The sequence below is a fragment of the Tamandua tetradactyla genome, chromosome 6 (genome assembly GCF_023851605.1).
Source record: "Tamandua tetradactyla isolate mTamTet1 chromosome 6, mTamTet1.pri, whole genome shotgun sequence".
Taxonomy (NCBI): Eukaryota; Metazoa; Chordata; class Mammalia; order Pilosa; family Myrmecophagidae; genus Tamandua; species Tamandua tetradactyla.
The window spans coordinates 6,205,049-6,231,819 of record NC_135332.1 but is presented as its reverse complement, the minus strand read 5'-3'; the positions used below and the strand labels follow the sequence as shown (position 1 = coordinate 6,231,819).

At 34.5% G+C, this 26,771-nt stretch overlaps 1 protein-coding gene across 16 annotated transcripts in view; it reads left to right on the top strand.

The window, feature by feature from the left end:
* BPTF (bromodomain PHD finger transcription factor) overlaps positions 1-26,771 on the top strand; it is a 179,262-nt gene that overhangs the window by 52,017 nt on the left and 100,474 nt on the right. For 13 of the 16 annotated variants that reach the window (XM_077163602.1, XM_077163597.1, XM_077163601.1 and 10 more), the window contains exons 3-5: positions 15,279-15,502; positions 22,041-22,241; positions 22,745-22,933. In XM_077163602.1, coding sequence (XP_077019717.1) covers positions 15,279-15,502; positions 22,041-22,241; positions 22,745-22,933 — 614 coding nt within the window. The remainder of the gene's footprint in view (positions 1-15,278; positions 15,503-22,040; positions 22,242-22,744; positions 22,934-26,771) is intronic. The other 3 variants (XM_077163604.1, XM_077163603.1, XM_077163611.1) reach the window with 1 other exon arrangement.

Genomic DNA, 26,771 nt, shown 5'->3' with positions numbered 1-26,771 from the left:
TCTTGGTAACTGTAAATAATGCTGCTATAAACATTGGTGTGCAAGTGTCTGTTTATGTCCTAGTCTTCATATCCTTTGAATAGATACCTAGCAATGATATTGGTGGATCATAGGCAATTCTTAATTTAGCTTCCTGAGGAACTCACAAACTGCCTTCCACAGCGGTTGTACCATTTTACATTCCCACCAACAGTGAGTAAGTGTGCCTCTTTCTCCACATCCTCTCCAGCACTTGTTGTTTTCTGGTTTTTTTAATAATGGCCATTCTAGTGGGTGTCAGATGATATCTCATTGTGGTTTTGGTTTGCATTTCCCTATTAGCCAAGGACGTTGAGCATCTTTTCATGTACCTTTTAGCCATTTGTATTTCCTCTTCTGAGAAGTGTCTACTCATATCTTTTGCCCATTTTGTAATTGGATTGTTTGTCTTTTTGTTGTTGAGTTGAACAGTTTCTTTATATATTCTGGATTCTAGACTCTTATCTAATATGTCATTTCCAAATATTGTCTCCCATTGTGTAGGCTGCCTTTTTACTTTCTTGACAAAGTTCTTTGATGCATAAAAGTGTTTAGTTTTGAGGAGTTTTCATTTATCTATTTCTTTCTTTAATGCTTTGGGTGTAAAATCTAGGAAACCATCTGCTATTATTTTTAAATTAGTTTTATATTTCCCTACGTTTTCTTCTAAAAGTTTTATGGTCTTAGATCTGTTGTTTAGGTCTTTGATCCATTTGGAGTTTATTTTTTGTATGGAGTGTAAGATATGGATCCTCTTTCATTCTTTTGCATGTGGATATCCAGTTCTCCAAGCACCATTTATTGGAGAGACATTCTATCCCAGGTGAGTTGACTTGACTGCCTTATCAAAGGTCAATTGTACATAGATGAGGGGGTCTACACTGAACACTCTGTTCAATTCCATTGGTCAGTATATCTATCTTTATGCCAGTACTATGCTGTTTTGACCACTGTAGCTTCATAATATGCCTTAAAGTCAGGTGGTGTGAGACATCCAATTTCATTTTTCTTTCTCAGGATAGTTTTAGCTATTCAGGGCACCCAGCTCTTACAAATAAATTGGTTATTCATTTTTATATTTTGGAAAGGTAAGTTTTGGGGATTTTAATTGGTATTGCATTGAGTGTATAAACCAATTTAGGTGGAATTGACATCTTAACTATATTTAGTGTTTCCAGGCCAATGACATGGTATGCCCTCCCATTTATTTAGGTCTTCTGTGATTTCTTTTAGCAATTTCTTGTAGTTTTCTTTGTACAAGTCTTTTTTATCCTTAAATTTACTCCTAACTATTTTATTATTTTGGTTGCAGTTGTAAATGGAATTTTATTCTTGATTTCCTCCTCAGATTGCTCATTACTAGTGTATAGAGAACCACTGCAGATTTTTGAGTGTTGATCTTGTAAATTGTCATTTTGCCATACTCATTTTTTAGTTCTAATAATTTTGCTGTGGATTTTTCATGGTTTTCAACCTATAGTATCATATCATCAGCAAACAGAATTTTAATTCTTCCTTTACAATTTTGATGCCTTGTATTTTTTTTCTTGTCTGATTGCTCTGGCTAGAACTTCCAACACAGTGTTGAATAACCGTGGTGACAGTGGACATCCTTGTCCTGTTCCTGATGTTTTCATTTTTTAAAAAATTTTTTTATTATCAAACCGAAAAAATATACAAACATGAAAATTCATTCTGAATATACAAATGTTCCATGCATGGTATACAATCATTAGCTCAAAATATCATCACATAGTAGTATATCCATCACCATGATAATTTTTTAGAATATTTGCATCACTCCAGAAAAAGAGATAATAAAAAAAAAGAAAAAACTCATCCAGACCATACCCCTTACCGCTGCCTCTCATTCACCGCTAGTATGTCCATCTACTCAATATATTTTAACCTTTTTTATACCCCTTACCTCTCTCTTTCATTGTTTACTAGTATTTCAATCTACTCAATTTATTTTAACATTTGTTCTACCTATTATTCATTTATTTTTAATCCCTATTTTTTTACTCATCTGTCAGTATCGTAGATAAAAGGAACATCAGACACAAGGTTTTCACAGTCATGTTGTCACATTGTGAAAGCTCTGTCATTATACATTCATCTTCAAAAAACATGGCTACTGGTGTATAATGAATGATATGGCTTTCACAATGTGACTATGTGATTGTGAAAACCTTGTGTCTGATGCTTCTTTTATCGTTATCTACCTTATGGAAAGATGAGTAAAACATAATGGATTAAAAATAAATAAATAATAGGGGGAACAAATGTTAAAATAAATTTAGTAGATTGAAATACTAGTGATCAATAAAAGGGAGAGGTAAGGGGTATGGTATGTATGAATTTTTTTCTGTTTTCTTTTTATTTCTTTTTCTGAATTGATGCAAATGTTCTAAGAAATGATCATGATGGTGAATACACAACTATGTGATAGAAAAAGAAAGAACATTCATATTGTAAAAAAAGAGAAAGAGGCGTGGCTACTGGAACACAGCTCTACAGTTTCAGCTACTTCCCTCTGGCTACTCTAATACACCTTAAATTAAAAAGGTTTATTTTATTAAAGTAAAATGCGTAGGAATAACCTCCAGAATAACCTCTTGACTCTGTTAGAAATCTCTCAACCACTGACATATTTATTTTGTCTCATTTCTCTCTTCACCCTTTTGGTTAAGTAGGTTTTCTCAATCCCTTGATGCTGAGTCCCAGCTCATCCTAGGACTTCTGTCCCACGTTGCCAGGGAGGTTTACACACCTGGGAGTCATGTCCCACGTAGAGAGGAGATGGGCGGTGAGGTTGCTTGCTGTGTTGACTGAGAGAGATAGGCCACATCTGAGCAACAAAAGAGGTTCTCTGGGGGGGTGACTCTTAGGCCTAATTTTAAGTAGGCTTATTCTGTCCTTTGCGGGGATAAGTTTCATATGAACAAACCCAAGATTGATGACTTGGCCTTTTGATTTGGTTGTCCCCACTGCTTGTGAGAATAACAAGAATTCTCCAAATGGGGAAGTTGAATTTTCCCCCTTTCTTGATGTTACCCCAAGGAGACTTTGCAAGTACTTTTTTTTTTTTCACTGTTTGTCTGTCTTTCTTCTGGTTTCAGTTCTGCATCTAGCCCTCCTCCCTCTATCATTCTCACATTCAGCTTCATTGAGTATACTAACAGTACTGTGCTACAATTAGGTAGTATTGTGCTATCCATTTCTAAATCTTTACAATCAGTTCTGTTGCACAATCTGTACTCCTTCAGCTCCAATTACCCAAACTCTACCCTATTTCTATCTCCTAATAACCTCTGTTCTTAACTGAAATTCTCCAAGTTCATTCATTAATGTTAGTTCATATCGGTGAGACCATACAGTATTTGTCCTATTATCTCTGGCTAATCTCACACTGCATAATGTCCTCAGGGTCCATCCATGTTGTTACATACTTCATAACTTTATTCTGTCTTACAGCTGTGTAATATTCCATCATATGTATATACCATAGCTTGTGTAGCCACTCATCTGTTAATGGACATTTTGGATGTTTCCATTGCTTGGCAATTGTTAATAATGCTGCTATAAACATTGGTGTGCAAATGTTCGTTTGTGTCCTTGTCCTCATGTCCTCTGAATAGATACCTAGCAATGGTATTATTGGATCATATGGCAGTTCTATGCTTAGCTTCCTGAGGAACTGCCAAACTGCCTTCTACAGTGGTTGTACCATTTTACATTCCCACCAACAGTGAATAAGTGTGCTTCTTTCTCCATATCCTCTCCAGCACTTGTTGTTTCCTGTTTCTTTTGATAATGGTCGTTCTGGTGGGTGTGAGATGATATCTCATTGTGGTTTTAACTTGGATTTCCCGAAATAACCAGGAAACTTGAGCATCTTTTCATGTGCCTTTTAGCCATTTGTGTTTCCTCTTCTGAGAAGCGTGTTCATGCCTTTTTTGTTTGTCTTTTTGTTGTTGAGTTGAGCATTCTCTTTATATATTCTGAATACTAGACCCTTGTCTGATATATCATTTCCAAATATTGTCTCCCATTGTGTAGGCTGTCTTTTTACTTTCTTGATAAAGTTCTTTGATGCACAAAAGTGTTTAATTTTTAGGAGTTCCCATTTATCTATTTCTTTCTTCAGTGCTCATGCTTTAGGTGTAAGATCTAGATGGCTCCCATTATGAGATTTATAAGATATTTCCCTATATTTTCTTTAAAAGTTTTGTGGTCTTAGATCTGATATTTAGGTCTTTGATCCACTTTGAGTTAAGTTTTGTATAGGGTGTGAGATATGGATCCTCTTTCATTCTTTTGCGTGTGGATATCCAGTTCTCCAAGTACCATTTATTGAAGGTACTGTTCTGTTCCAGGTGAATTGGCCTGACTACCTTATCGAGATCAATTGCCATAGATGAGAGGGTCTATAACTGAACACTCTGTTCTATTCTATTGATCAGTATATCTGTCTTTATGCCAGTACCATGTTGTTTTGCCCACTGTAGCTTCATAATATGCCTTAAAATGAGATAGTGTGAGACCTCCGACTTCATTTGTCTTTCTCATGATCTTTTTACCTATTCAGGGCACCTGCCCTTCTAGATAAATTTGGTTATTGGTTTTTCTATTTTGAAAAGTAAGTTCTTGGGATTTTAATTGTTATTGCAGAATTGACGTCTTAACTATATTTAGTCTTCCAATCCATGAACACACTATGCCCTTCCATTTATTTAGCTCTTCTGTGATTTCTTTCAGCAAAAAATTTTCTTGTTTTCTTTATATAGGTCTTTTGTATCATTAGTTACGTTTATTCCTAAATATTTTACTGTTTTGCTTCCAGTTGTAAATGGAACTTTTTTCCTTGATGGCCCCCTCAGATTGCTCATTACTAGTATGTAGAAACACTGCAAATTTCTGAGTGTTGGTCTTGTAACCTCCCATTTTGTTGTACTCTCATTTATTAGCTGTAGTAGTTTTGCTGTGGATTTTCAGGGTTTTTGACATACAGTATCATATCATCTGCAAACAGTGAGGGCTTTACTTCTTCCTCTCCAATTTTGATGCCTTGTATTCCTTTTTCTTGTCTAAATGCTCTGGCTAGAACTTCCAATACAATGTTGAATAACAGTAGTGACAGTGGACATCCTTGTCTTGTTTCTGATCTTAGGGAGAAAGTTTTCAGTTTTTCTCCATTGAGGATGATGTTAGCTGTGAGTTTTTCATATATTCCCTTTATCATGTTGAAGAAGTTCTCTTCTATTTCTATCCTTGGAAGTGTTTTCAACTAGAAAGGATGTTGAATTTTGTCAAATGTCTTTTCTGCATCAATCGAGATGATCATATGATTTTCTTTGCTTTGATTTGTTGATATGGTGTATTACATTAATTGATTGTCTTGTGTTGAACCATCCTTGCATACCTGGGATGAATCCTACTTCATCGTAGTGTGTAATTCTTTTAATGTGTTGCTGGATTCGATTTGCAAGAATTTTGTTGAGGATTTTCACATCTATATTTATTAGAGAGATTGGTCTGTAATTTTCTTTTCTTGTAGTATCTTTGTCTGGCTTTGATGTGAGGGTGATGTTGGCTTCATAGAAAGAAGGCTACTTAAGCCTTCCCTCTTCAGTTTTTCTGAAGAGTTTGAGCAGGCTTGGTACTAATTCTTTCTTGAATGTTTGGTGGGATTTGCATGTGAAACCATCTGTTCCTCAACTTTTCTTTTTTGGTAGCTTCTTAATGATTAATTCAGTTTCTTTACTTGTGATTGGTTTGTTAAGGTTGTCTATTTCTTCTCGAGTCAGTGTTGATTGTTCATGCCTTTCTAGGAAGTTCTCCATTTCATCTATGTTGTCTAGTTTATTAGCGTAAAATTGTTCATAGTATCCTCTTATTACTCCTTTATTTCTGCAAGGTCGGTGGTTGTCTCCTCTTCCATTTATGATTTTATTTATTTGCATTCTCTCTCCTTTTTGTCATCATTGCTAAGGGTCCATCGATCTTATTGATTTTTTTCATAGAACTAATTTCCGGTTTTGTTGATTTTCTCAATTGTTTTCATGTTCTCAATTTCATTTATTTCTGCTCTAAGCTTTGTTATTTCTTTCCTTTTGCTTGCTTTGGGGTTAATTTGCTGTTCTTTCTCTAGTTCTTCCAAGTAAACAGTTAATTCCTTGATTTTTGCTCTTCTTTTTTGATATAGACATGTAGTGCAATAAATTTTCTTCTAAGCACTGCCTTTGCTGCATCCCATACATTTTAGTATGTTGTGTTTTCATTTTCATTTGCCTTGAGATATTTACTGATTTCTCTTATAATTTCTTCGTTACCCACTCATTGTTTAAGAGTTTGTTGCTGAGCTTCCATATATTTGTGAATTTTCTGGCCCTATGCTTATCATTGATTCCCAACTTCCTTACTTTATGATCTGAAAAAGTGTTTTGTATGATTTTAATCTTTCAAAATTTATTGAGACTTGCTTTGTGAACCAGCATATGGTCTATCCTTGAGAATGATCCATGAGCACTTTGAGAAAATGGTGTATCCTGCTGTTAGCGGGTATAATGTTCTATAACTGTCTGTTAAATCTACTTTGTTTATTGTATTATTCAAATTCTCTGTTTCTTTATTGATCCTTTGTCTAGATGTTTTGTCCATTGATGAGAGTGGTGAATTCAGGTCTCCAACTATTATGGTAGATGTGTCTGTTTCTCTTTTCATTGTTTGCCTCATGTATTTTGGAGCCCTCTTGCTCAGTGTACAAATATTTATGATTGCTATGTCTTCTTGTTGAATTTTTCCTTTTATTAATACATAGTGTCCTTCTTTGTCTCTTTTAATTGTTTTACATTTGAGTTCTAATTTGTTGGATATCAGGAAAGCTACTCCTGCTCTTTTATGATTGTTGTTTGCATGAAATATATTCCCCAGCCTTTCACTTTCAACCTATATTTGTTCTTGGGTCTAAAATGCATCTCCTGTGGACAGCATATAGACGGGTCCTGTTTTTTAATCTATTCTGCCAGTGTATATCTTTTGATTGGGGAGTTTACTCCATTAACATTTAGTGTTATTACTGTAATGGCAGTACTTTCTTCTAGCATTTTGCCTTTTGGATTTATATGTCATATCTAATTTTTTTCTCTTTTTACCTTTACTGATAGTCTTGATTTCTATAGTCTTCTCTATACCTCTCTCTCCTGTCTTTTTGTATGTGCTTCTCTTATAATTCTTCCTTTAGTATTTCTTGCAGAGCCGGTGTCTTGGAGAATCACAAATTCTCCCAGTGATTTTTTTGTCAGAAAGTGTTTTTATTTCCCCCTCATTTTTGAAGGGCTGTTTTTCAGATATAGAATTCTTGGTTGGCAGTTTTTCTCTTTTAGAATCTTGAATATATCATATCACTGTCTTCCTCCCTCCATGGTTTCTGCTGAGAAATCTACACATAGTCTTATTGGGCTTTCTTTGTATGTGATGGAGTGCATTTCTCTTGCTGTTTTCAAAATTCTCTCTTTCTCTTTGGCATCTGACAGTCTGATTAGTAAATGTCTTGGAGTATGTCTATTTGGATCTTTTCTATTTGGAGTATGCTGCATTTCTTGGATCTGTAATTTCTTGTCCTTCATTAGAGTTGGGAAATTTTCAGTGATGATTTCCTCCATTAGTGTTTCTCCTCCTTTTCCCTTCTCTTCTCCTTCTGGGACACCCATAACATGTATATTCTTGTGCTTCATGTTGTCATTCAATTCCCTATGTCCCTGCTCATATTTTTCCATTTTTTCCCCTATATTTCCTTTTACTTTTTGGATTTCAGATGTCCCATCCTCCAGTTCACTAATCCTTTCTCCTGCCTCTTCAAATCTAATGTTGTAGGTTTCCATTGCTTTTTTCATTTCTTCTCCTGTGCCTTTCACTCCCATGAGTTCTGTGATTTGTTTTTTCAGACTTTCAGTTCCTTCTTTTTGTTCACTGATTGACAGTTTTTTGCTGTCAGTGCTTTAAAATGTCATTTCACTAGAGGCCTTCTTACCTTTAGTTTCCAATGAGGTATCAGGATTAATTTTATGGAGATTTCCTTGTACGTTGACACATTGCTTCTCCCTTCTCAGTGACCTGTTGCTTCTCTTGCAGCTTTCAAAATTCTCTCTGTACCTTTCACATTTGACTATATGATTATAATGTGCTGTGGTGTGGTTCTGTTTAGGGTTATCCTGTTTGGAGATTGTTGAGCATCTTGTATGCGTATATTCATGTCTTTTTTTTTTTTTTTAATTTAGAAAGTTTTTAGCCACTATTTCTTTCAATGTTCTCTTTGTCCCTTTCTCTTTTTTTTTCTGTTTTTTTTTTGTATACTGTGTGATGGGGGTCACATTTTATTCTTTTCCATGTGAATATCTCTTTATCACAGCAGCATTTGTTGAATGTTTGCTTTCTTTCTTCCTTCCATTCCTTTTTTTTTTTTTTGGAGTGCCTGGACCAGGAATTGAACCTAGGTCTCCCTTATGGCAGGTGAGCATTCTACCACTAAACTACCTGTACACTCCCCCTTCCTCTCTTTTTTGCCGTCTAGAACTTTTACAGGGTGTATATTGGTATGCTTGATGGTGTCCCACAGGTTCCTCAGGTCTGTTTACTTCATTCTTTCTTCTTTCTTCTTTCTTCTCCTTAGACTGGATGATTTCAAGTCTTATCTTTAAATTCTCTGATCCTTTCTTCTGGCAGCTTCATTCTCCTGTGAACTCCAGTAGGGAACTTTTAATTTCTGTTATTGTGGTGTTCGGCTCTGTTTGGTTCCTTTTCATAATTTCCATTTCTCTATTGATATTCTCCTTGTGTTTGTCTATCATTTTCCTAATTTTGTTTTACTTCTTTTTCCATGCTTTCCTTTAGTTCTTTAGGAATATTTAAGACCATTTGAAAAAAATCATTGTCTGGTATGTCCCATATCTGGTCCTCCTTGTTAGTGGTTTCTGATGCTTTAATTTTCTTTTCCTGGGCCATTGCCATCTGTTTGTTTTTATGTTTTGTAACCTTTTGTTGAAAGCTGGACATTTTGATATTTTAATGTGCTGTTGCTGGAACTTAGACTCTTTAGTGACTGTTTCTTAAGCTTGCATCCAGCTAGTATTATGACAGAGCTTTTCTTGAATGCCAGGAACTAACAAAAACAAAAAAACAAAAAAGAAAGAAAGAAGAAAAAAACCTTTCCTGTCTTTGCAGGTTGACCTGAGCAGGTGCTCTCCTTCATTGCTTATGCATACAATGAGTCTAGAGAATAGCTCCAGGCCAAAGTGTAGGGGGCCTCTTCCTGATCCTTTCTGTTCATGCCTTTTGGCTTGGGCATGTGTTGTAGCCCTAGTAATTCCCTGATTTACCTAGTTCCAAAAACTCTTACCTAGGAAAGTTTCTTCTCTGTCCCAGGCATAGCTTTGTATGTCCTGAAGCCAGCAATTTCTTGCCCCAGGCAACCACTTAACTGTAGCATGTAGCATGTAGCATTCCATGGACAAACTCTGTGTACTATCTTCTACACACAGGGGAAGTTCTAGGATGCATAGTGTCTCAGGCCACTGCCAGACAGATTGGTTAAGACATACTTGCTCCAGAATGTTTGCAAGGGTTACTATGCTACCTGTGGACCAGGGATCTGCACTGGGAGTATGGGCTGTCATTGCGGTGAGCCCTCAGTGAGGGCACTTCAAAATTCTAATGCATTTTAATAGCCTTCCTCTTGATTCAACACTCGCCCTGTTACTGCAGTCCTTTAATTGTTTTCTGGAGTTTTGAGAAAGATGTTTCTTAAAGATGTTCAAACCTTCTTTGGGGAGATGGAGCCCTTGAAGTATCTTCATTCTGTCCTTTCTCTTACGATATTTTGGTACTGTCACCCTATTTTTCAGATGGGAAAATTGAAGCAAAGAGGGGATGAATAATTTATCCTTGACCACACATCTAGTAAGTGGCAGAGTCAGAGTTCGAGCTTGGGCATTCTGCCTCCAGAATCGGTGCTAACCTCTAGGGCTGCCTGACCGAATGTGCCTTTAATTGCTAAATCTCTACTAGTTTTACTCTTACTCTTAAAATTTCTTTGAGTTTGTTTAAAATTGAAACTTGAAATTTACTGTTAGTTATTAACTTACTTATCTGGCCTAGTTAAAAGCCAGACAGACTTTAAATTTAGACACGTTTTTTGCTCTTAATTATATTCTTAGCAAACTTTTGACTTCCTACCTATCTTTTCTCTTTCTTTCTTTCTTTTTTTTTTTTTTGCATGGCAGGCACTGGGAATCCAACCCAGGTCCCTGGCAAGACAGGCAAGAAAACTGCCTGCTGAGCCACCATGGTCTGCCCCTCCCTTTCTTTTTGATTAATGTCTTTAGGAAAGCCAGACAAGTTTGGATGTTATTAAGGAGTGTTGTAGGAATATATCTTCTGTAGATACCACTTTGTGATTCCATAATCAAATATATAATTAATATGTATTTATGTAGAAAAGCTGTTGCTTTAAATTACTTTTACAATTAGAAAAAGTAATTTAGAGTATATAATGTAAATATGCCCAAGTACATAAGTATTTTTTTTAATTTTTATTTGAAAGTATCAACAGTTATTGTTCACTTTACTTTGTTTTGCATGTTTATGCTTTTAATGAATTTATTATTCTATAGCTTCAAGAAGCCATGTATAAATATTATCTTTGATGACCACAATATAAAATGGTAACCGGGTGCCGCATATATAATGGGCCGTTGAAAAACCACCATGTAGAAGAAGAATAGCAGGGTAGTGAAGACTGGAAAACCCGCTGTATGAGGAATGATTAAGATATCTGAGCATATTTGGCCTGGAAAAGACAAAACAGAGCAAAAATTATAGATATTGTGAAAAATTTGAAGGACCATGTGTAGAAGAGGTGTGTTAGACTTAATTCACATAGCTAAACCAATGGGTGGCAATGTTAGGGATTTAGTAAGTTTATTGTAAGGATAAACTTTCTAAATGCTCAATTCCAGTCTAGAATGGCTTGCCATAGGAGGTAGTGAGTTCTTTGTCATGCATGGGAAAATCTGGCACCAGCATGGTCCAGTTAGTAGCTGTCAGGGACCTTTGCAATAGTCTGAGTTGCTTGAAGAAATGCCACAGTGTCCATTTAATTAAATTAGTTCTCATAGTATTTCCTTTTTATATTGAAAACTTATCTTTGTAAATTACATTTTCTACCAAAAAAAATATTCAGAATATTTTTGTTTCTTTGAAATTTGTAGAGATTTCTGAATAAAGAGGGCAAGCAAGTTAAAGAAATAATTGATCTGTATGTTATATTATACAATAAAAAACTTGAACAAAAAAGGAAGAATACAAATAATTCTTTGTAAAAGGAGAAATCATTAAGACTTTTTATGTTAGAGACTTTTTAAAAAGTCAATCTGTCTTGTTTCCTCCCATTTCCCCTGTTGAATCTTGTGTTAGCACTTATGACTCTTCTGCTCAGGTGGTGTTCACTAAGTACTTTCTGATTTGTTGTTGTTAGAATTTTTATAAAACATTGCCTTTTAAAAAATTATTCATCTTTATTGATATATGTTATATATTCACATACCGTGTTATCATCTAAAGTGTACAATCAGTTGTTCACGATATCATCATATAGCTGTGCATTTATCATCTCGATTGACTGTGTACATGAAAAATAACATAGGTATAAAAAAGCAATAAATTTCAAAGCACATCACAACAATTAGTTGTAGAACAATTTCAGAGTTTGATGTGGGTTATGATCCACAATTTTAGGTTTTTACTTCTAGCTGCTCTGAGATACTGGAGACTTAAAGAAATATCAATATAAGGGGGTGCAAAGGTAGTTCAATGGTAGAATTCTCCCATGTGGAAGACCCAGGTTCGATTCCCGGCCCATATACTTTCCAGAAAACAAACAGGCAAGCAAACAGAGAGAAAAAACAAACAAACAAAAATTCAACAAATGGTGCTGAAATAACAGAGTACTCACATGGAAAAAAGAAGGAAATGTGACTTCTGCCATACAGCATACAAAAAAAAAAAAAAAAAAAAAAGAACTATCAATGTAATGATTCAGCACTCATTTGAACCCAACTTTCTCTATATGACGCCACTATCACCTTTGATCTTTCTCCCACTCTTTAGGGGTGTTTGGGCCATGTCCATTCTAACTTTTTCATGTTGGAAGGGGCTGTCAATAATATGGGATAGGAGAAGGGAACCTAGTTGATGTTTTGAAGAGGCTGGCCCCTCTGCATTTCAGGACTTATCTGGTCCAGGGACACATCTGGAGGTTGTAAGTTTCTGGAAAGTTATCCTAATGCATGGAGCCTTTGTAAAATCTTATATAATGCCCTAGTATTCTTTAGGATTGGCAGGAATGGTTAAGTTTGCGGTTTGGCAAGTTATGATATGTAGAAATGTCTAACTGAGCATGCATAAGAGTTGACCTCCAGAGTAGCATCTTGACTCGATTTGAACTCTCTTAGCCACTGATACCTTATTTGTTATACTTCTTTTCCCCCTACGGTATTGCCTTTTTTAACCATTTTATGAATCTTTTGTTAGAGAACTCGGACCTCTTTAACACTCAAAATTGAAATAGACCACTGTCATCATTCATTCAAACAAACGCAGTAGAAATACCCATCTAGTGAAGGTGAAATTAAAAAACGAGTCAGAAATTTTTGTAAAAGCTTTTAAAAGAGAAATATGGTGATGTAATATGTCAGCAAATGCTGATTTGAATAAGCCAATCTAGATAGCGACTTTTTATTAATAACTTTTTTAAATTTAAAAATGTTGATAATTTTGATACCCATTTATTGTATCCATGATTTAGTATATCTCTTCTTCACAATTACTGAATGACTCATTCCTGGAGTTCTGCAGAACTTTTATTTATTTGCTACCTTAATTGTAATTACTAATATTTAGTAGTTATTGATCATTAGCATTGTTCCCAGGCACTGCGATAGATGTCTTAGCATTATACCCTTAACTTTTACAGTGGCTCTGAAGGCAGGTTCTTCCCTATTTTACGAAAGAGGTAAATAAAATTGCTCAGAGGTTCAGAGAGGCTATGTCTTATCCAGGCCCACACATCTCATAAGTAGCTGAGCGCATACGAAACCAGATCTTCCTTTAAGTCCAGGTCTTTCAGTGCCATCAATTTGCTTTTGAGGAAACAGGAAAGTTAAACTCTCTTGTCAGGTTCATCCAAGTACATTCCTGAATTCCTTTTGAATAAAAGAAATACGATTACACATGTTTCCCTTAAGTCTAGTCCTAGATGCTAATTTGCCTTGTTTTTCAGGTAGTAATCATTTTTGTTGCAGTCTCCAGCTGTGCGAAAAGTGATTGGAACTTTAGAGGAATTTTAGGCAGGAATGGAAGCTGCCCCTCTTCTCTCCAGTTTGGGCTTTGATTGTCTATAAGAAAAGAAGAGAGATGAGACATTATTGCTAAATTAAGAAGTCTTCAAGGAGCAGACTTTAGCAAAGTTTTTTTTTTAATTTAAACTTTTTTATTGTGTAGTAAGTATAACGTATATACAAAGCAGAGAAATAAAAAAGCAATACTTTTCAAAGCACTCTTCCACAAGTAATTACAGGACAGATCCCAGAGTTTTCATGGGCTACCATATGAGCCTCTCATTTTTCCTTCTAGCTGTCCCAGAATATCAGAGACTAGAAGGCTTAAATATTTTTTTCTTGATATTTCTTTTTTTATTTTAAAATTTTATTTATTAAACATTCCAACATACAAACACAAACATTCTTACTATATGATGATTCCATTCTTGATATATAATTGCTAACTCACAATATCGTCAAATAGTTGTGCATTCATCATCATGATCATTTCTTAGAACATTTGCATCCGTTCAGAAAAAGAAATAAAAAGAATACAGAAAAAAAATTCATACATACCATACCCCTTACCCCTCTCTTTCATTGATCACCAGCATTTCAGTCTACTAAATTTATTTTAACATTTGTTCCCCCCAATATTTATTTTTAATCCATATGTTTTACTCGTCTGTCAATAAGGTCAATAAAAGGAGCATCAGACACAAGATATTTACCATCACACAGTCACATTGCGAAAGCTATATCATTATACAGTCATCGTTAAACATGGCTGCTGGAATACAGCTCTACATTTTCAGGTAGTTCCCTCCAGCCTCTCCATTACACCTTAAATTAAAAGGTGATACCTGTATTATGCATCAGAATAACCTCTCGACTTTGGAATCTCTCAGCCATTGACACCTTATTGTGTCTCATTTCTCTCTTCCTTTGGTTGAGAAGGTTTTCTCCATTCCTTGATGCTCGGTCCCAGCTCATTTTAGGATTTCTGTCCCACGTTGCCAGGAAGGTCCACATCCCTGGGTGTCATGTCCCATGTAGAGAGGGGGAGGGCAATGAGTTTGCTTGCTGGGTTGGCTGAGAGAGACAGGCCACATCTGAGCAACAAAAGGTTTTCTTGGGGGGATGACTCTTAAGCCTAATTTTAAGTAGGCGTAGCCTATCCTTTGCAGGGTTAAGTTTCATATGAACAAACCCCAAGATTGGGTGCTCAGCCTGTTGCTTTGGTTGCCCCCACAGCTTGTCGAGAATATGAAGAATTCTCCACTTGGGGAAGTTGAATTTTTCCCCTTTCTCACCATTCTCCCAAGGGGACTTAGCAAATACTTTTTTATTCACTGTTCAGATCACTCTGGGATTTATTGGGGTATCACTCTGGACAAACCTACAAAAATCTCATGCCCTACTCAAGGTTCCACGTACTATGGTGTTCAATTAAGCTGTCCACATAAGTTATATTAGGAAATACACTAGTCAAAATACAAATTTTGTACCAAATAAGCATTTTTTTAGCAAAGTTTTTAAACCATTATAGTAGAGATATTTCTGAACTATATGGTAATGTGAACCTGCTCTATTCCTGTTATGTAAATGGTTTAAACATTTCTGGTGGAAGCAGGAACTTATGCCCATTGAATTGTTGTGATAACAATTAAAAGTCAATTAAGAAAAACTGATTTTTGGTCCTTTCCCCAAGTATTCACACACTGCCTTGAATTTGAGTGAGACCTGATGATTTGCTTGTAAACAAATTTATTGAGCTTTAATGCATGAATTTTCGGTAGCAAAATATACTGGGTAGATGAAATTGTTCTACAAGTGACATTGTGTCTAACACAGAAAGTATTTTTGCACTTTTTTAAACAGAGAAGAAGATACAGAAAATGAAAATGAGAAGAAAATTTGGTACTATAGTACAAAGGTTCAGCTTGCCGAATTAATTGATTGTCTAGACAAAGATTATTGGGAAGCAGAACTTTGCAAAATTCTAGAAGAAATGCGTGAAGAAATCCACCGGCACATGGATATAACTGAAGATCTGACCAACAAGGCTCGAGGCAGTAATAAATCCTTTCTGGTGGCAGCTAATGGTGAGCAGAAAATTTTGCGGTTATTACGTTTTTGTTAAATTTGAGATAAATCCTTGGTCTTAAATCACTAAAAATGTATTTAAATTTTCAAGGCTATGTATTTTACTTTAATTCTGTATAGTCTGTTTCTCAAGATAACCTTGTTCACCCTAACATAAATTAGGAATTCACCTTTCTATGCATTTTAGAAAGGTGTTTTGTATCTTAACCTCATTCATTACAAATAATCCTCCAGTGGCTTTTGTTTGTTTGTTTCTTTAATTCAAAAATATTATTAAATCTTTTATGGGAGTCCTGTTTTTTAATACTCTTGTAGTTTACTATTTGCTTACTTTTTTAAAATGAATTTTTAATCTTAGAGTAGTTTTAGATTTATAGAAAAGTTGCAATGATAGTATAGCTGCTTCCCATTTATGCTTTTCACCCAGTTTCCCCTATTATTACTTCTGACATTAGTAGGTACATTTGTCACAACTAATGAACCATTATTGATACATTGTTACTAGCTGAAGTGCATACTTTATTCAGGTTTCCTTAGTTTTTATCTAATGTCCTTTTTCTGTCCCATGATCACATCCAGAATACCACAGATTAGTAAGTCTTCCTAATTCTAGATTCCTCTAGACTATCATACTTCTTCAGACTTTCCTTGTTATAATGACTGACAGTTTTGAGGACTGTCAAACATCATGTGGACATGATTTATCACTGATTATGTAACCTTTGGTCACCTTATTGAGTTGGAGTTTTTCAGGTTTCTTCACTGTAAAATAATGCACAGACATACCCTTAATACTGTGCTTTTGGGAAGGAAGCCACTATGTAGCTCACGCTTAAGGGGTGGGGAGTTATGTTCCATCCCTTCGAGGTGCTAGTATCTACTAAATAATTTCATGAAATTTTGCTGCACAGGTATGTCTATTTATCTCATTTGTTTACTTATTCTGTCATACATTTATTTCAGCATGAACTTATGGATATTTATTTTATACTTTGGGTTGTAATCCAGTACTATGTTAATTATTTTGTTACTCACCTCTGCTTTTTTAAAAAAGTACTGAATGCATATGATATTTTTAAAAGTTTAAATTGTACAAAAGAATGTGCAGTCAAAAGTTAACCTCTGTTCATAATCCCCAGTCTCACCTTTATTTTTCCAGAGGAAACCGCTATTATTTTTTTTTTAATCCTGCCAAAGATACGCTACGTATATTTAATAAGTATTACCTGTGTTTTCTAAGAGTACCTTTTAATTTTAACTTAGATAAAAATGATTAGATAAGATTCTGAAAATATATTCAGTTTGGCTATATTCAAGCTTGTTCTCACACACTCAACATCAGTGTTCTCTTAAATTCATGCATATTTTTGGGGAATGATGGTCATGCTGTCGCATATAAATACTGTTGCCACAAATTCACTGTATCTTCAGATGCAAGCAGATTTAGTGACCAAGGACTATGTTTATTCATCTTTAGTAGTTGGAAGTATTTCTCTATTAGATGTATTTAGAAAAATGTGTAATATTTTCATCAGAAAAGTTTAAGTCTTCAGTAGTCTTTGGAGAGGTCATTAATTGTAGTAATATAATCCCCTTTTCTCACTTCTTCTCCGTTATGTTATAGTTCAAATAATGGAAAATTTTATTTATTTAATTTCAACCAGATTATATCCCCACTTAATTTCCTTCATGAATTACATCTTTAAAACTGACAATTCCCTTCTTTGCTCTCCTTTGTCCTCAGATTTTAGTACAATAATAGAGAACCATCTCCAGTCCCCTAAAAGATACTTCTCAGAGTGTTTTTTTCAAGTATGTTGAGTTAGAAATGTTTTCCAATATGAGCCTGCCTATATACAAAATTGTATATACAGTATTAATCTTAACTAAATAAAGAAAAAACAAGACAGGGATAGACTATCAGAAATGTTTGGTGGTCTAATAGAGGGAAATGTAAAGAATGAAAATGTCAAGTATAGGAAAATTGGCTTATTTTATTATGGATTATCTCATGTGATAGTATATTAGAGAATTAAAGTAAACATGCAAAAACAGTACTTGGGTCATTGGGTACTTTAATTCCCTTCCTCTAAATAGCAGTTGGTAAAGAGATCAACTCTTATCATTAAATGATAAACAATTAGCTTGGTAGAACTGATTTCCTTTTTATATTTTTCTTATTTCCTAAAATGAACTTTTTATATTTCAGTGTAATTCAGCATGTAATGTATTTTTTAAAATTGGTTAAACGTTTTGTAATAGTCAAGAATAGCAGAGAGAGCTTTGAGCTTTAGGCCACAATATACTAAATACTTAGATGGCTAAAGCTTGTGTGCTCTGAAACTTCCTTGAAGCCCACAGTTATCCTCTGGATACTATATGGAGTTCATTCAAATAAGGTTAACAGCACCTTGAATTTAATTATGAGATTTAGACAAAAAGTGATATGTTTATATTTTTTCATTTCTGTCTCTCTCTCTCTCTCTCTTTTTTTTTTTTTGTGTGTGTGTGTGTGTTAAGGTGCAACCAACCTGGTACTAGAGGAGGAGGGATTTGCAAGAGTTGAAAATTAATGGGGAAAAGAAAGGAAAACTAGGATTTTTTAGTACTTATTGTGGGCCAGGTGCTCAACTAGGTGTTTTACAAGCCTTTAATCCTCTCAGCAACTTTGTAAGGAGTATATGTAAGGACTGTATTGCAATGAACATTCAAATTGAAGAATTACCTATAAAAAGGCCATCCCATTACTATTACCTTTATTTGCTCTCTCTGGGAACCAACATTTTGGCTATGATAGTTAAGGACCACCTAGTCCAGGTAAATACCCAAAACAATATCCAGTGATGTTCTTTAATTTGGGTTTTATGAGATGAAAACAACAGAAACTACTGGGGTTTTGAAAATAGACAAGGATAATTTATAGCATCAGAACAGTAATTTCAGAATCGTAACCTGGCCTAATGGCTTTGACTAGACATTTCTAACCTCCCAAATAGCATGAATTCTTTCTAATTTATAGCTCCCTGTTTTTTGTTTTTTTTTTAATTAAAAAATAAAGAAACAAAATAAAACAACATACATAATCAGTAATTCACAATATCATCACTTAGTTGCATATTCATCATTTCTTAGAACATTTGCATTAATTCAGAAAGAGAAATAAAAAGACAATAGAAAAAGAAAGAAAACAAACACAGGAAAGAAAAAAAAAAGATTATACCTACCATACCCCCTTACCCCTTGCTTTCATTGATCACTAGCATTTCAAACTAAACTTACTTTAGCATTTGTTCCCCCTATTATTTATTTTTATTCCATATGTTCTACTCCTTTGTTGACAAGGTAGATAAAAGGAGCATCAGACACAAGGTTTTCACAATCACACAGTCAACATTGTGACAGCTGTATCATTATTCATTCATCCTCAAGAAACATGGCTACTGGAACACAGCTCTACATTTTCAGGCAGTTCCCTCCAGCCTCTCATTACATCTTGAATAACAAGATGATATCTACTTGATGCATAAGAATAACCTCCAGGATAACCTCTCGACTCTGTTTGGAATCTCTCAGCCATTGACACTTTGTCTCATTTCCCTCTTCCCCCTTTTGGTCGAGAAGGTTTTCTCAATCCCTTGATGCTGAGTCTCTGCTCATTCCAAGATCTCTGTCCCATGTTGCCAGGAAGGTCCACACCCCTGGGAGTCATGTCCCACGTAGAGAGGGGTAGGTTGGTCTAACTGCTCGTTGTGTTGGCTGGAGAGAGAGACCACATCTGAGCAACAAAAGAGGTTCTCTTGTGCCTAAATTTTAAGTAGACTTGACCTATCCTTTTGGGGTTAAGTTTCATATGAACAAACCAGCCTATAGCTTTGGTTATCCACACTGCTTGTGAGAATATCAAGAATTCCCTGTGTTTTTAAATATATATTTATATGTCCACTTTAGAAGATTTTACTTTTGGGAGTTCAATTTTTCTTTTTTGTGTTTTGTTCTCAATATTTTATGTAATTTTTTGTATATAATAGAAAAGTTGAAAGAATTATACAGTCAATACCCATATAGCCATCATCTAAATTCCGTGACTAACAAGTTATTATAATTGGTTATCTCACACACACATACACATCTATATATATATAAATGGTAATTGTATTCTATAGTGCTTTCCTTTCTTGCTTGAAGGTATTTTATTTTTGAGATGGTTTTAAAAACGTGTAGATTAATTTGTTTGTTTACTTTTAACATAATTGATGCGAAATATAGAAAATACATTTATAGAATGTGCGTGTTTGCTATAGATCAGATATAGTCTAAACTGATAATTTTTTCTTTCATTCTGTAATGTTTTCATCTCACCCCAGATCTTTTGATCTTTTTTTTAATGGTTATGATTGTCAGAGTTTTTTAACCTAAAACCAACACACAGAGACTGATAAATATAAATATACTTAAAAGGGGATAAGAAAATAAAATATTGAAATTTGAACCTTCCTAGAAAATCTGAAACCTGTAGTCTCCTACTTCTGTTTTTCATCTAATTTCGATGATCTAAACTTGGTAGGTTTTTCTTCTTTTAGTGTTGTGTGATACTCATTAAATGGCACTAGGAAAGTCAGGAGACTGTACCTTGGTTTATTGGGAATGGCAGTGGTTGAAGATCATCAGGATGTAGCCATATTTGAAAGTGAAAAATAGTGTGGTTCTAAGAAAGGCAGGTAATTATTAAGTAGATTTTCTTTTTCCAAATATGAAGTTCTTTCATAATAGTGATTGAGATTAATTCCAATGATAAGTTTTGTGTAGTTAACAAAAGTAAGTTGAGGGGAGGGTAAATCAAAACTCAAAGGCAGAATGTATAGATAGGAAAAAGGATGCAAGAAAATAATGTAAAAAGAGATCCTGGGGTGATTTGGATGATGAAAAATTCAGAGAAGATGCCATTAGGAATTCCTTCAGTTTGTAATTACTGTCCTGTCTTGATGATTATATTATCATTGGCTCTAAATTCTTATAGGAATTAGGAGTAGGGAAGATGAGAGAGAGAAATTAACTTTAGTTAGCTCAAATATAGTCACGTTATCAGAAGGATAGGTTTTTCAATGATGACTTTATGCTAGATACTTACAATTTAAGAAACACCAACTAAAGTGAAGATAGAAAACAATGAAAGGAAATGAAAACAAGGAAATCCACCAAAAGTAGCGCCATGGATACATGGAATTAAAAATGTTTCTTGTTCACAAACATTGTACATAGTTGGTAAATTGATATCTTATGGGGATATAGTTCAGCAGTTCTGAAACTACATCTATACTAGGGTTGAACAGATAACTAAATATGTTGTAGATAATGAGAGCCAGGTTTCTTACTTTATATAAAAGAAAGAATTTACAAATAAGCAAGAGAGCTATCCTAGAATGACTCCCTCCCCCAACATTCATACATACATACATACATATACACAGATAGATACAGAAATAAATATATGTATATTCATGGGTTATTATATGTATACTTTTATTTCCTAACTCTGTCTGTTGAGAGAGCCTAGAAGCAGCAATACCAACAGTAGTAACAAGCAAACGTAGCTTCTAAATATCATTGTCCAATAAAAAAGAACCAGGAAGTGAGAGCATACTCTAGGACTGGGGCAGAGAAAATACAAGATGAGCCTGGAGTGTTTTGTAGTGTTAGAAAGTAAGGAAGGGGTAGAGAGATGAGGTAGGTAGGTAGAAAGATGGATAGATTTAAACATAAAAAGAATTTTTTTTTACATTTTAAACATCCTCCGGGCCTGCCTGAAAGACACGAGAGCTACTTGAAAGAGCTCCAAATGGCCAACCAAAATGGGAACAATTTGCAACAAAATTAAGAATGATACTACAGAATTATAAGCCAAAGAATGTGATTAATATCGACAAATCCATACATACCCTTTGTACTTTCTGTGATCTACACCATGCCAGAGTATCATTCTGGCCAAGTTAAGAGAGGGCTAAAGCATCTTAGAGACTTTCAGAACAGTAAAGGACTTTAGAGAGAAATGTTACCAAATGGACCTCTGTTTATTTATTTTACAGTTGATGAAGTGGAGGCCTGGAGAGAGTAAAGTAGCTTGCTCAGGTTTATGCAGTTAATTCATGTCAGAGCTGCCATGGTTTTGGTCACTGTACCATGCTGCTCAGACTGTGGTTCTGTGTTAGCTTGCTGTTTTTATCCTATGGCAGAGAATGTGGCAGTAATCTGTATCAAGTCTCAATTTCAAAAAATAGACTAATTTCTCTCTCTTTTTTTTAAGATGCAGTTTGTAATTAGCATGTATTTTTTAGAAGTGAAGGTAGCCAAAGTTCTCTAAACCACAATATTTTATTAGTAATCATGATCCTTATTTCATAGATCTAATGCTTTAAAAAGATTTCATTTTATTTAAAATATTTTATTCTCAATAAGTTATATTTGAAACTAAGTAGCATTTTTAGTACTTTTATATTTGGTATATATAAAAATAAGATTTGTTATATGTTTTTATTATAGAAGAAATTTTGGAATCTATAAGAGCCAAAAAAGGAGACATTGATAATGCGAAAAGCCCAGAAGAAATAGAAAAGGACAAGAATGAGACTGAGAACAATAATTCCAAAGATGCTGAGAAAAGCAGAGACGAGTTTGAAGACCAGTCCCTTGAAAAAGACGATGATAAAACACCAGATGATCCTGAACAAGGAAAATCCGAGGGTAAAAAAAAAATTGCTAAAAAGAAATATTTCCTAAGTGTTATTTATGAAACCTCCAATTTTACTTGCAAAATAAAAATATTATGACTTAATTTTACATATCTAAAGAGATTAGGACACACACATGTATAATGGTAATTACATTTATATATTGATAGATTTGCTATGATCTGTACTTTTATCTTTATTTGTACTTGCTAGTTAGTATGTTGCCATTTCCCTCTGAGATTTGTTGCTGAAAATTCCCTATTTTTTTTGCCAGAGTATATACTTTTGCATGTGATAAAATATGTTCATTTTATATTAAGTGCTTAAACATTTTAATATATTAAATATCCGTAATATTTTCTGGATTTTCTACTGCAAAAATATCCCAGGATCTAATTGCTTTGAAATGGCCATAAAATAAAAGTAGGTTTTATGAGTAGTTGATAGAGTATGGCCATTGATTCTAAAGCAATTTTAAAGAATACCTTTAAAGTTTTGTTGTGCATTTTGCTGTAGAGCCAACTGAAGTTGGGGATAAAGGTAACTCTGTGTCAACAATTCTTGGCGACAACACAACAAATGCTTCTTCAGAAGAGACTAGTCCCTCTGAAGGGAGGAGCCCCGTGGGGTGTCTCTCAGAAACCCATGATAGCAGCAACATGGCAGAGAAGAAGGTGGCATCTGAGCTCCCCCAGGATGTGCCAGGTACAGAGGGCAGCGTATCAATGCCTCTGTAATGGAGGGAATCTTTCCCTTTTGTAGTGAAAGCTGAATGTCACCTAAGACGTTAACATATGTGTTCATCCATGCTCCTTGCTTCCAGTGCCATCCCTGATTGCTAAATTGTCACCTAACATTTAGTTTGAGAGATGTTGTTGCAGTAAGAGCTTAAGATTCATCATCTTCATGCTTTTTAAGTTCATTTTAACTGTTGTTGTTTAATAGACTTATTTGTGTATTTTATTATCAGACCATTGTGGCAGACAATTTGGTTTAAATGCTTATATAATGACTCAGTGTTGAATTGATCTAACCTTTACATATTTGTATATACTAACAAATTAATTTTATGTTTGCATGTACTTGTATAGTTCTTTACAGCATTTCAAACCAAAATGTTATGACAGAAAGCCATTATCATAAAACTTATTACAATGTATATTTTAACATAAAAATGCAAGCTAGGGGCGGACAACAGTGGTTTAGTGGCAGAGTTCTCGCCTGCTGTATTGGAAACCCGGGTTCGATTCCCACTGCCTGCCCATGCGAAAAAAGCAAGCTAACCAATAATTATTTGAAGCTTTTTTTTTTAATTTCTTTTTTATTAGAGGAGTTATAGGTCTATAGAAAAATCAGGCAGAAAATAGAGTTCCCACATACCCTCTGCTTCACATACACACATTTTTTTTTCCTATTATTAACATTTGCATTAGTCTGGTACCTTTTATTGCTACAGTTGATGGAATATTATTATAATTATACTATTAACTATATAGTCCATAGTTTACATTAGGGTTCACTGTTTGTGTTGTACAGTCCTATAACCTAAAATTTCCCCTTTTAACCACATTTAAATATTCAGTGGTGTTTAAATGAAAAGTTTTATTACAGGAGCAATATATATGTTTTTTCTAATTAGAAAAGTCAAATGAGCAAATTAAGGAAATATACACTGACAATTCCACCAACAATCAAGAATCATACTTTATGCCATGATGGAAATTCTCAAAGACTTTTTCTGTTCTGTAAAAGACTATCACTAATTTTCAGACTTTCAGTACTTTGATTTGCTTCATTTCATATTGGGTATGTGATTTTATTCTAATGTGTTGGGAAGGAGTTGGGCACAGGTAGGTCCGCTTCTGCCTTTAAGTTAATGTCATTTAATCTCTCAAGGCCTCAATGTTCTTGTTTTGTAACATGAGGAATCTTGACAAGCAGCAGTGTGTTCTTGTGGTAGCTACTTTCAGTTGAGTACTAGTCAGTTGGAGATTGTTTTTGAAAATGCAAGTGTAATGTTAGGAGCTATATAAGGGTGTACATGTTGGGGTCCTGAAAAATCACAGCAATAAGTCCACTATAAAATATACTGGTGAGAGACTGCTTATTAGATGGAGAAAAGCCATCTGGTGAAATTAATAAAGATGACATTTTTTTCTATTTTGGGTACATGGGCTGGAAATTAAACCCCAGTCTCTTGCATGGCAGGCTAGCATTCTACCACTGAACAACCCATGTGCACCCAAAGATATCTTCTTTTTTTAACTTTAAAAAGTTTTAACTTTAAAAACTCTCCTCTATTATCTCTTAGTTCAGTTTATGCAAAAATTTGTATTTGTGAAAGAACTCAAGTTTAGTGACTAAAAGGTATCATTTATGGTTTATAAAACAAAGCAAAATAAGTTGCTGAAGGGGTAGCAGTTAGTGAATTAAATAATACTTATTTTTCATTAGATGTACAGTTGCACAAAAAATGAACTAAGAAAGAAACTGCTTGTATTAGGACACTGCAAAGAAGATTTACATACAACAATCAATTAGTAGAAAAGTGCAAGAAAGTTTCTGTGTGATCCCACCAGAGGTTTCCTTTACTTGATCATAAGAAAACTAAATTTTTTAGAGATTAGAGCTATTAAATTTATAGAAGCACAAACACCAAAATACTTAAAGTAAAAGCATTAATTTTAAGGGGAAAAAGTATATTTTCTATTCTTGGCAGAAATTTTAATTTTTTCCCATGACATCCAAAACTTGAACTTTCTCTATTTCTGGGTAAGATATCTGTTTACAAATCAGCTGTGCAATTCGATCACACTTTTTCATTTCAGGCTTTTCTTTGCTAAAGTTAAATAGCACAACACCAATATTTACTCTATAATTTTCATCTCTGACACCAGCTCCTACATCTGTGAAGTGTTATGCACCCAAGCCAGAACATGGAGCTACTCTTCCATAACATCCAGAAGCAAGGGCTGTCTGAATGTCTGTGTTCACAAGGCCTTTCTCCGTGGGTGGTAATGTAAATCACAGGCACTGTACAGGTCGTAGCCCACAGCCCATGCAGACCCCTTGGTCTGGGCAGTGGCGTGCTCTGAGAGCTAGGCAAAGCGGATATGCATGCCACCTTCCTCTGCAGACTGGTCCTGCTTGCTGGGGCAGATGGCAGGGGTCTCTTTAGAGTAAGACATGGCAGTGCAGAGAGCGGAAACTGGAGTCCAAGTGAGAGCAGAGAATCAAACAAGAGAACGCAGGAAGAGGCCCATGTCAGGGAAGACCAAATTTTAATATAAGATAACTTTTTTAAGTCTAGAAAAGAAAAGACTTGGTGTTTGTTGGGTAGAAATAATGTAATTGACCTCAAATACTTGGAGGATTGATATCTAAGGGGATTACAATTGTTCTTAGGGTTTTATTAAGTCAAATAAATAGAAATAATGGTAAGAATATTTTGACTAAATATAAACAAGCTTCTTAGAATTAGAGCTGTTTTGAAAATAGAAGTAGTAAATTCCCCTTCAGATGAATTTCATAAATACCTCTCAGAAGTAATGTCAGAGTCATTCACTGAATGGGAGAAACTCACAAAGATCTGTCATTCAGTTCTGTAATTCTGTTAATAAATCTCTAGGTCCTGTCCAGTTAAAAAAAATGCATTTTTCTGACTTCCATATATTCATGGATAAAATTTTAAAAGTTGAGTACTGCCCCACTATAATGTGAAAAAAAATCCATTTTTATTGAAAGTATGATGACTTTTGTAATAAATACCTTAAAATTTTTTTTGGCCTTTTAGAGATTGATCAATAGTTAATGCAGACCCCAGTGGGTTTATATACTCTTTCATTGCTTAGCTTTTAAACCTGAGTAACTGCTCACGTTTTAGCAGTCATTTGCCTTTTAAGCTTTGTGATAATTGTTGTTCTTTTGTTACTGGAGCAGTTTAAGGGAGAAACTGTTATCCTAGTATCTGATTTGTATTTTTAAAAAATGCAAGTGAAATAATATATATATAAAGCATTTAGGATAGTGCCTGACACATATTAACTGCTCAGTAAATGTTGAGTATTACTGTTATTGCTGTATAATCAGTCCTTTGAGGGAGTAAGAAAACCTAACAAGAAAAGATTAACAAATGGATTAATTAAATCACACATTTACTGATTCAGTGTTTGTTGATCAAATAATTCTTGTAAATAAGACCCTTTGGAATTGAACTTTACAGTTAAGATGTGTATTGGCAGAAAATATGTCATGAAAAAATTAATTTGAGAATCTGAACAAGAAGGTTAATGAAAGCTAGAATGGGAACAAATAGCAATTGTCAGTGTCTGGCATCACAGTGGGTTTGAGGTCATCAACAGCATTAGAGTGCTGTGCAGCTAAAAATGCTACCCTTGCAATAAATTCAAAGCCTAATCATTTAATAGTTCCATAGACCTCTTCATGGTTATACTAAAAAAACAAACACACCTGAAAAAATGCCATCTTTTCATACATGTTCCCCTGAAATCATGAAAAATATTTTTAAAGACATATTAAAATA